This window comes from Antedon mediterranea, chromosome 1 (genome assembly GCF_964355755.1).
Source record: "Antedon mediterranea chromosome 1, ecAntMedi1.1, whole genome shotgun sequence".
NCBI classification, from domain to species: domain Eukaryota; kingdom Metazoa; phylum Echinodermata; class Crinoidea; order Comatulida; family Antedonidae; genus Antedon; species Antedon mediterranea.
Window position 1 is genome coordinate 37,479,682 of NC_092670.1, and position 12,462 is coordinate 37,492,143.

The 12,462-nt window shown below is 34.7% G+C and overlaps 1 protein-coding gene across 1 annotated transcript in view; it reads left to right on the top strand.

The window, feature by feature from the left end:
• Positions 1 to 559: 559 nt before the first annotated feature.
• LOC140056287 (serine/threonine-protein kinase 17A-like) overlaps positions 560 to 12,462 on the top strand; it is a 37,923-nt gene continuing 26,020 nt past the window's right edge. Inside the window, exon 1 of the mRNA XM_072101649.1 lies at positions 560 to 1,031. Within this exon, the coding sequence (XP_071957750.1) occupies positions 940 to 1,031 (92 nt within the window). The 5' untranslated portion in view covers positions 560 to 939. The remainder of the gene's footprint in view (positions 1,032 to 12,462) is intronic.

A 12,462-nucleotide genomic window follows, 5' to 3' on the forward strand; every position in this document is an offset into this window, starting at 1 on the left:
AAAAAAGACTGAAACTGGGGCCAAAATACGTCTAGCTTTTGAAAGAAACCTTACTGTTTACAATAAAATGAAGACAATTCAAAATTGCTTAAAGACACTACCATAACAGATTAATTTATGTATTTGCCGAATAATTAAATACAGTTTTGCTCCATAGACGTAAACATTCATATCTGACAACTTCATTCAATTGGTGAGTACCTGTATAAAATACAAAATACTTTTTGATAACTCCAAAAAGTGTTATAGCCCCATCTATAGTTTGTTTATTGAACATTTTATGCACGCATCTTGCGATGATAGTGTTGTTGATGATGATGATGATTGGTTGATAAATTCAAGTAGTTTCTAAGCCTAATTGCCTTTATTATTAACATTGTAGAACAATTTAATGTATGAACTTAATTATTTTATACTGAATCATTATCATAGTCATAATTCTAAATATTTGAATTCATCAACTGAAATAATGAGAGTTTGAAATAATATTATTTGCTTATTGAAATAAAATTTTAGAAACCAACAGGATCTTTGGGGGCGGGACTTGTGTGAAAATTCGAATTGAGTTTGCAATGTTGATGATCGACAACATGGGTTCATTCACAAAAAAGTGAGCTAACGAGAGCGGGCAAAGTTGTATTCCAGTTTCTGATTTAAAAAACATTTTATTTCTATTTATATGGAGTTTTTGGAAGTTAAAGTAGCTTGTGGTGTATAATTTTAACGTTTATTAATAATCGTACTGTTGCTTTTGCCTTTTAAATAATTGTAAAGCTAGGCCGCCGTGTGTTCAGCCTGCACACTCTGATGATGACCACACGATCAACCACTGCTGATTGCTGTTGAGTGCCGTGCTTTCCAGCTTAAACTTGAGTTGTGCTGATCTGCGGAAATCTTTGGAACATAGGCCCTAGCTTTTAAATAATAATTTGAGACATAATGTATTCTAAAATAATGTCTGGAGAAATTAGCAATCGTTTTAGATCGGGAGATTTTAATGATCACTTTTCAGTTCTTCATGAACTCGGACGGTAAGTTTACATTTAATATTTTTTAACTTAAAGAAGCTGAGTTGAGTAAATAGGTCAGTTAGAGCCAAGTTCAATTTGGTTGGACAGAATATTTTTGAATAACACTACTGAGTCTTTTTAGATATTCTTGATTTTTTCATGCTAATTCTAATACTTATTGATTTTCAAAGTGAGAAACAAACCCGGAATCATGCCAAATTAGGTAAATATTGATCAAAATGTACTTTTTAAAACTAGGCCTAAAAGTGAAATATTGAACTTGGATAGCTAGCTAGCTAGCTGTATGTAAGCAGATTGAATTGTTGAAAGTGGCAGGGCGAATAATAATTATATAAATAATAATAATACACCAGTGTATATAAACCCAGATTTTGTGTAATTTTGATGCAACTACATTTTGGTTTTCGTGTTATGCTGAGATATTGTAAATTGAATTATATTATAAATTAATTTGAAGTAGTTATTAACAAACAAGGTATTAACAAATGATGATGATGCAAGTTCATACTAAGTAATCTTGTGTGTGATCACACTCTAAAACGGTTTGATAAACCGGTGACCTACTTTACATAAAGTATCTTATCTAGGGGGTCGTGTGTTTGAACAGAGAAGAAATTGATTTACAGTGGATACAATGATAAATGTATATTCTAGGATCTTGGCTCTATAAATAGATGTGAATGGTCAGGACACTGTTTGATGAAATAATGCTGTTATCACCTACAAGTGTAAAGCTCTGTCTACACTATCAAACTTTGTGACATAAAAATGTGACGTGCCCACATATAGACATGATGATGATGTCATATCACTTCACTACCATATTTGGATATATCACTACCATATTTGGATATATCACTACCATATTTGGGACCATCACACTTGTCAAACTACTAGTTTGATATAATGTACACAGAGCTTAATGTAAGTTCATATGAGTTACTGTAGTAACAATTTCCGTAGGCTGATATCAGTGAGTGACTGAATGAAGAATGATATCAAGAAAACCTTAATTTAAATTAATTAACAAAATACCGATACTAGATAAGATGACACACACAGTAATAAAGCTGTCTTGTACTCAGAGGGTTCTGATTCAACCACCTGAGGTTTGTCCTTCTCATAATAACAGGTGGTATAGTACCACTGAATGAGGGTATTTCTTGAAATAAAAACTCCTCAAATTTAATAGTAAATCACTATCATCACTTTGCCTGATGAACCTTTCACATGTATGTAAAATCTAAGGCCAACAAATACAAAAAAAACTGTATGGTTTTTGAAGCCACATAAAATTTAATAAATTTATTACTATATTATATTATTTTAAATTATTTTTTTAGTTACCAAAAATGAAAGAATCATTATCAAACTTTATGTGACAACTAAATGTGATGTGCCCACTAAATGTGATGTGCCCATACAGTGTGGACATGGATGTCATCACTACCTTATTTTGGAATATTACTACCATATTTGGGAATATCACTACCATATTTGGGCACATCATAATTCTTTACTGTAGTTTGATAGTGTAGACAGAGCTTAAAATAGCGTGTACAGTAAAAGGTGATTGGACTGTTAAAATGTCATTGTCATGTTGAGCTGCTAACTGTTGATCACAAATAGTAGTAATGTAGTATTTCCGCTCTGAACAAAAAGTGGACAAATAAGGAATTATTATTACTACAGTCTGTTGGCTGTCATAGCACAGCATACAGTACACATTATTATTTATTAATGCACTAGTAATGTTAACCTAAGGTTGTTTAACAGCCCATGTTGTTGATGGTTTTATAACATTGATTGTTTTACCCTAGGTTTTAGTGTAATGTTTAGTAGTAAATTTTTTCATGTTCATAATAATCATTGAAGGGCGTGTGGCGCAGTGTGTTTGACGTTTGACTACTGATCGTGGGTTCGAATCTAACTCTTGATGCGTTGCTTGTACTGTATCCTTAGGCAAGACCCATGTGTATAAATAGGAACCCGGTAAATAGATCAAGACACACATTTTCGCTGATTACTACTACTACTACATAGCTGCATTATGGGTGTATGTTTCCTTACATGTTTGATAAAAAAAATGACTGGGGTAATAATGTTCAGCGCTTAGAGGTTTCACAACATTAGGCTTAGGTGCTACAGTATATAAATCCAGGATATTAATATTATTATTATTATTAATATGTTTAAGTAACAGTATTCCACAATCCACTTTAAAAGGATGTCCTACATGTATTATAGGGGATTAAACTACTGATCGTTTTACCCTATGTTTTACAGTTAGCAAATGATTTTAATGTTCATTAATATGTTTAAACTACAGTACAATATCGCCACAATCCTCTTTTAAAAGGATGCTCTGTATAAGGGATTACACTTAGTGTATTCCAAACCATCTGCTCTGGTCTTTTGTTTACTAATCAACAAGAACAGTAGACGGGATTAACCCATGCACTGTGAAACCATTGTGGCACCAAACGAGTATGCAAGGCATAAATTACAACGATAATGTTTTTTTTTTTTATTTCAAGTGCATGTTCAATAGTAAGTCCCTAAGCACTATAACTGCAATTAGCACTTCAGTATTTCCAAGGTAAAATAGTTTACCATGCATAATACAGTACAGAATTGGTCAATTTGGTTGGAATGAAATATTATTAACGAAAAAACACGCTAAAATCTAATTAATTTAAGATAATTCCATTTGAAAAATTTGATTTTTAAAATTAAATAGGATTTTATTAATATGAAGAATTTTTTTTTTTTTGACAGTAGTGGGATGCAGTAGAACAACATTGTATTAAAATACTGTTTGTGCTGCCAAAAATTAACCGATAAAAATTAACCGATAATTAACCAATAAACTGCCTGTGGAAACGGGGTTTAACTGATTCCACTCGAGAAAAATTAACCAATAATTGTTATTATTAACACGATAATTGGGTATCTGGTTGTTTGGTAATGACTGATCATGCCCACTTTATTGGTTAAAAAACTAACTGATAATTTGGTTTTGGCTGTGGAAACACGGCCTCATTCTCATATAAAGCTCTGTCTACACTATCAAACTTTTTGTGACAAAATATGTGATGTGCCCATATAATGGACATGGTGACATCATATCAATACCATATTTGGACATATCACTACCATATTTGGGAACATCACACTTTTTTTGTCAAACTAGTTTTATAGTGTAGACAGAACTTAAAAGATGATTGGAAAAGCCACCATCCAACTGAAAAAATAACGCCATGTTCAAAATGATAAATTGACGTGTATCGAACGATGCGTGTCAACTTCATTTATCATACACGTGGGAATTGCGTTGTCAGGTGCAGACATGCATACATGTGTTACCTTGTTCAGTAATTCATGTTTTGTTGATAAATTTAGAATCTAGATTAATGATATGTCTTCTTTTATGATAATTTGTTGGTTTACAGATATTTTTTTTTGACTGAGAGTGAGAGACGATGATAGTAATTTTACTGTAACTGCATGTTCATACTGTACATTTGAAAATATCAAATTAAAAATTTATAAACCAATTAATTCAGTACTGTTCTGAAGTAGGCAGACACGATGGCAAAGCTTTTGTTGAAATAGTGCTGTCTTTTACAGTACCTACAATATAGTACTGTAGTTTTCTCAACATTCCATGAAACATAGAATTGTTCAGCATTACAGACAGCACAGTACCCTATGGTAATGTTCCATAAGTTGTTTGTGTGTGCTTTCTGGTTTAAGCAAGTACAATAAACAATTGTCTAGCATTTCTTGTATTTTGTTGTTCTATTGTTTTCTATTACACTGACAAAAAGTCACATTTTAAGTCATTTTATATAGTTTTCTTACCAAATAAGAATGAATTAATTGAATAATAATGAATGTACATAAGATTTGGCTTTGTTTGTACACTGTTCACTAATATACTTTGGAAAAGAGGATTTAAAAGTGTGTTGTTTTAACATTCCACCAGCTGTCTCCTGTCTCATCCAAGCTAAGATGTACAGTACTGTACTATTCCCAAAGTACTGTATAGAATTATTCCATATTAATAATAGCATTGAATAAAGAAATCGCTGTCAGTTAATGTACTATTGTACAGCTGAGCAGGTTGATAGCTTCTTTCATCAGTTATTGCTTGTGTACAGTTCCTGTGGGAATCGCTACCGCCTTTAATCTTCCTGAAGATCAAGGTAAAGTTCGCACGACCTCATCTCATCTGGCGGTACGCATCCCTTTGGGTGAATTCTTCCATCTAAGGTGTACACAGTGGGATCTTATGAAATTCACAGTGGATTTTATATTACAACTATCTGTGTAGTGTATGTTCATTGTTGCTACTGTAGGAAGTTCACATGACCTTTCTTGTTCAATAGTACGCATCCTTTTTGGGTAAATTCTCTTGTCTCAGGTGTGCACAGTAGGATCATCATGTATTTGATGTTAAAGAAGACTGTACAGAATTTATTGTTCACATGACCTTTCTTGTCCAATAGTACGCATCCCTTTTGGGTAAATTCTCTTGTGTCAGGTGTGCACAGTAGGATCATGTATTTGATGTTAATATTTAGAAGACGACTATACAGAATTGATTGTTCACATTAACCCTTTCTTATGGATCAGCAGCGGTGTATTTTTGGGTGCATACTCCTGTCTTAGGTGTATGGTATGCAGCATGGGATCATGTATGAAACTGTACAATGTACAGGTATATGAACAATAAATAGCAATTCACAGCGTTACAATTACAGTAGAATGTAATCACTTGTAAAGACTTCCTTCTCAATAGGGGTTATAAATGCACCTCCTGTACCCCTGCTGTTGCCTTCCTCTTTTTAAGTCAAAGGTCCTGGGAATACAGTGAGTTCCTTCCTGTAATACTGTACTGTATTTTCTCTATTTGAAATGGGAAAATCTAATTGTGAATAAAAAAAAAAGGATAATTATTAGTTTAGATAAAAAACAAAAGATGGAAACTAAGTTTTAAAGTGGAGAATTTCTTGATAAAATTTTTTTTAAAATTTTTTAGTTTTTCTATCTAGTAAAATACCCCTATTTTCTACATAGTATGTTTTTTTTTACTGTATTATTCTTATCCATTTAATTCAGCTGCTACTGTACTGGCATATTTAAACCAGATTTGTGTTATTGTTGGAATAATTAAACTTTAGTAAAACACACATGTTGCCTGTTTTGTGTTCTCAGCAGTCTTTGTACACCCCTCCAACCAACAGCCAACTTATATCAGTTACAAAAACAGTTAATTAATTATTGTTAATTAGGCTAATTGAAGTAATATCTTTTCCATCTGCTGATCAACAGTTTATTTTACAGTTCAGGTTTCACAACAATGTATATTGTTTCGTAACATTTTGTCATCTATGTACAGTAAGCATATTACAGTATTAAAGAAAATGTGATTGTTTAATTTTAGTCGCTTTGAAACGATTTGTGTAATCAAGCAGCAGCTCCTTTTTATCCGTTCTTTTCTTTACGTTTCTTCATCATTGCTTAATTTCAATGATATATTTGTTCTCTATGACAGGTTGCACTTCATTAAAAGGTCAGACACCCTTTGGAAAAATACAAAATGTTTGTATTTGTGTAAGATTTTGAATTAAAAGAGTTTGCACTATAAAATAAAGTTAAGCCACTGTCACACACAGACATTTACCATTAACTCATCAAGAGGGCCCCTTGATTGTCAGCATACGCTGTTTAGGGTCTCTCTCCCTCTACAAAGGTGAAATAAAATAAATAAAAAAATGAGAAAAACCTGCATATTGGTAAACTGAGTTTGTGTGATTTTCAAAAAATTTACATTTACATGACAAACTGGCTTCCTTATGCAAAAAGTTCAATCCAAGGTTGAAATAAATTAATAAAATCCTTCCTTAAAGAAGTAGACTTCATTTGAGAGTCTGACACTTGAAGAGTTGACCATGGAATACTGTATTATCTGTCAATGTGTTTAGTGTTTATGTAATCTTAAACATGTCCAGAATACATCTGAACATGCTCAATAGGATCTTTTACATCCTGTATGATTAAACGTTAAAGATCCAATTACCTACAATAATATGACTTTATGGTAAAGTTGGTTTTGTAATGATTACACAAAATTATGATTTTTAAGTGCTAATTATATAGTATAGTAAACCACAAATTGTTGTTGATTTTGCCATCTTGACCACCAATGACACACGGTCTTTATAGAGTAAAATAGTGGTTACTGTTGCTGCAGTACCAGCTGGAACTGAGATTTGTTCAGCTGAAAAGTACAGAAGGCTAGCAGATGTCTGGGCTCATTGTACTCTTCACAGTATTACCACCAGTAACATAACACAGATGTACCCCCAATTGTGACCCACCCTAACGTCCTACCATAAACCATGGATCCATGCATAAACCCATCAACCTTGTGAAGTATCTTCAACGTGTCAATGTGTAGATAACATGAATGTTTGTCTAAAAGCTCTGTGTACAGTATCAAACTAGTTTGACAAAAAAAAGTGTGATGTGCCCAGATATGGTAGTAATATGCCCAAATATTGTAGTGATATGACATCATCATGTCCATATATGGGCACATCACATTTTGTTGTCACATAAAGTTTGATAGTGTAGACAGGGCTTAATATTTTTAATTTGCATTATTGTATGTCATGTACTGTATAAAACCCAAATTTGGTGGTGGTGGCCCCTTCCTCTAATACCAGTAATTTCCAATTTTCTGAATAAACAACATTACTGTATTTGTTGTGTTTATACTATTATTATAGTAGAGACAACTATTTTTTAATTTACTTTATAAATTGAAACCAAAAGAGTATGGATTACTGTAGTTTCTTAATCATTTAATTTATTTAATGGATGTTTTATTGAGTAACGACATTAAAGAATATTTAATTTAATTATTAACCACTTCTAACTACTTTTCTAAGTTATAACATTCTTTATTTCATTTTCTAAAGTAATAGTATACCACTACAGTAAATCAACTACAGTATGTACTGTACTTTAGTCCAGTCAATCCAGCAAATATAAGGGGGTGACCCACCACTAATTGCAAAAGAATTTATTTCACTGCAGTGCATTTCAGCATGGCTCCCTAATCAACATACTAAAAGTCCCCAAAAATCTAAGCATGGGAAATTTGCTAATTTGCATAATATGCAAATTAGCTTCCGCCATTAGAAAAAAATCAAAATATTGCCATAACTTTGAATTGGACTGTCCAATTGAAACAATTTAAGTGTTCAAAGGTATGTTGTCATGGTCAGTGAATAAGATAAACATACTTTTAAATTAATTATTTGATTCTAATTTGCATAATATGCAAATTAGTTATTGAAATTGTGTAAAACAGATCAGAATTATGCTAAAACTTTAGTTTGGATGGTCTGATTTAAACAATTAAATGTTCAGAAGTATTAATGACCAATTACCATGATAGCCATACTTTTATTTCAATTCAGTATAATGCATATAATTTACATAATATGCAAATTAGCTCATAAATAGAAGTACCTTTATTCTGGGTATAAACATTAGACTGGAAGCACCTAACTAAATAAGCAAGAAGTACCGACCGGTAAGGTTTTGGCAGAAAATATAAATGAACTAGAAGTCATATATCAGAAAGTCAGCAAAAGTATTCATAATATATAAACAAGACAGTCATACCCTTAATCAAATTACAGTTTATGAATATTTACAAAATATGCAAATTACCAATAGACTGGATACACAAATACACAACAAACAAGTGGGGTTTTCCTAGATTGGGACTCATTGCCACTTTTACACCAGAAAAATGTCTACATAAACCTGTACCTAGAATGTCAGTTACAACATCATCAAAGTAGGCAGGATTAACATCAAAACTTTCAAATCCCAGCACACAGGACTTCAATCAATGGAAGTGTATGATTCAACGTATCATGTTGATCTTCTGTGGGACGTGGTATTTGCTCTTCGCCCCAAAATGCCTGGGTGGTCAGGTCTAATGCAGGCCGTAAATCATGGTAATTATCCTGGAAAATCATTGATGCGATTCCTGCTCATGATAGATTTAAATCCATCTGACATGTCATGTATCTTCTCCACACTCTCGTATGTTTGTGAACAAGCTAAGGCATACAATGTCACACTCGTTATTACATTTGATCAGACAACCACTTTGGTGGAAAGCCATGATGATCATCGAATCAGAGCCAGATTGCAGTTATCTGAAGTCTATTGTCCTGAGACTAGGGGGCTTACATATGGAAATGAGCTTCTTGGGCTGCATTGGTTATATTATGGCAGGAAGTGGTTTACAAGTGATCAGTAGCATATGCAGGAAATGCCGTCAAGCATATGCTGAGTGGAAAAGCAATCTCCAGAGCAGTCCGAGGACATCTCTTGGTTGATGCTGCCTTACATACCATATTACTAGCTAATGCATATAATCTTCCTATATCCCCTTTTCAACCTGATCAACTACAACACAATCGAGACACGGAAACAACCTGTGAGAACGATCAAACAACAGAACATTCAGAAGAAATGGAAATAGAAGTTGATGGTGACATTATTCCAAACACACGGCCAGATCAAGATTTGCTCGAAGCCAGTAAGATTTTGGATAATCTACTAAATGATCCCGACGCTCATATTGACCTTTCCTCTTCAGATGTCCTTACAAGAATTACTCATAGATTGAAAGACGAGCGGAACTTACTTAGTGATAAAAGGACTGCCCAACTCTGGTTGCAATATTTGGACATGGTTGCTGTTTTAAAAAAATTCATAAAAGCTGAACGTGAGAATTGGACTTTACATCTTTCAGCAGTAAAGGATATGTTACCTTTTTCTGCTGCGGCTGGGCATAACCTGTACACAAAATCTGCGTATCTGTACTTGCAAAAAATGTACCAACTCGAAAAGACTCACCCCAATGTCTACACCAACTTCATAAATGGTTTTCATGTGATTAGAAGAAGTGATCGGTACTGGGCAGGACTATCTACCGATCTTATTATTGAGCAAGTCCTAATGAGAAGTGTCAAAACAAGTGGTGGGTTAACGAGAGGTAGAGGCATGACAGAAGTTCATCGGTTGACCTGGGTACTGGGAATGCCTTCTTGTGCCGAGGTAAACTTTGCAATGCAAGAGCTCACCAGTGTTAACTACAACACTAGGGAGCAACACAAAGACACATCACAATCTCGTCAAAAAAGAGACACAGAAGATACTTATAAACTAATCGAAGCATTCAAGGAGTGGGATCCATTTGGTAGTGAGTCATCACTGCGTAGCATAGTAAGTGGTGTTGCTGCTACTGACAATGTAAATGTTGACCAGGCAAGGTCTGTGGGCCAGCGTATACTTGAATCGATGGTTGGAAAGAACATTGATGAGTTCTCTTTCCAAAGAAAAAAAAACAAGCAGTCACACTTGGATCCAAAACAGCTGTTGTCATTTGCGGAGATCCAGTCCAAGTTGATCCACAATTACTCTTTCAGCGATTAAGTGTTATCGCAACACATGAAGAGGTGGGAGATCCCGCAAATTTATTTAAATATGAATTTTGCAGTCATCCAACTGCATTATTCGATAATGTTGGGCTTCCAAGGGAGGCAAATAAGGCGACACTAGCCGATGCCCTTTGGGAGATTGTAAAGCAGGATCAGACAGACCCCCCCCCCCCTCCCCTTAATGATCCACATTATGTGCTTGATTGTGGTGCCCTCTTGCAACGTTTATCATGGTCAAGAGGTCAAACATTTGACACTATTTGTCATAAATATGTATCATATGTGACAAGTCGGTATGGAATTCCAACTATTGTATTTGATGGTTATGAAGATGGACCTGCAAGATGCTACATGTGAGTTTTACTGCTTAGTTTGATTGAATTGCAGCATTTTATGCACATTTATAAAGAAAATAGATTAATTCATCATGAAAAAAGGCTAATTTGCATATTATGCAAATTAGACAAATTTCCAATGTTGGGATTTTGGGGGACTTTTAGTATAGTGTTTAGGGGACCATACTAAAATGTATTGTAGTAAAAAAAATTCTTTTGCAATTAGTGGTGGGTGAAGGTACTATTTTGACTGGACTATTCCTGAGACCACGGAACTGAAACTCACAGACTTATTCTTCACTCCATGCTCAGACCTGAGCATAAATCAACTACAGTATGTACTGTACTTCCTGAGACCAGGGAACTGAAACTCACAGACTTATTCTTCACTCCATGCTCAGACCTGAGCATAAATCAACTACAGTATGTACTGTACTTCCTGAGACCAGGGAACTGAAACTCACAGACTTATTCTTCACTCCATGCTCAGACCTGAGCATAAATCAACTACAGTATGTACTGTACTTCCTGAGACCAGGGAACTGAAACTCACAGACTTATTCTTCACTCCATGCTTAGACCTGAGCATAAATCAACTACAGTATGTACTGTACTTCCTGAGACCAGGGAACTGAAACTCACAGACTTATTCTTCACTCCATGCTCAGACCTGAGCATAGATCAACTACAGTATGTACTGTACTTCCTGAGACCAGGGAACTGAAACTCGCAGACTTATTCTTCACTCCATGCTCAGACCTGAGCATAAATCAACTACAGTATGTACTGTACTTCCTGAGACCAGGGAACTGAAACTCACAGACTTATTCTTCACTCCATGCTCAGACCTGAGCATAAATCAACTACAGTATGTACTGTACTTCCTGAGACCAGGGAACTGAAACTCACAGACTTATTCTTCACTCCATGCTCAGACCTGAGCATTGTCCATATTTCCCCCCCCCCCCCCCACTGTATGTTTGAATGGCAAACCAACTGAGCTGTGAAAACAATGCACAGTGCTACCATTTGAATACAATCATTCAGACACCAACTCTTTATGTTGTTACTATAACCATGGAGAAATCCTAACTGATTTCTCCATGCCATAACTGACTTAAATCTACTTATCATACTTTAACAGTGGGAAGTAACACAGCAAAGGAATATACTTTTTGTAACTATCTGGTGAAGCAGGCAACATCAAAGTATGGTATTTCAAAGAGAATTTGGTGTTCGCACGTGGCATCTATCCGGTGTATATTTCTGGTGTTCGCACGTGGCATCTATCCGGTGTATATTTCTGGTGTTCGCACGTGGCATCTATCCGTTGTATATTTCTGGTGTTCGCACGTGGCATCTATCCGGTGTATATTTCTGGTGTTCACACGTGGCATCTATCCGGTGTATATTTCTGGTGTTCGCACGTGGCATCTATCCGGTGTATATTTCTGGTGTTCAGACGTGGCATCTATCCGGTGTATATTTCTGTTACTTTTGTTTTGAATGCTATTTTCACAATACTTGGTGTCTATTGTGCTTAAGTTAAAGTTACTAGGG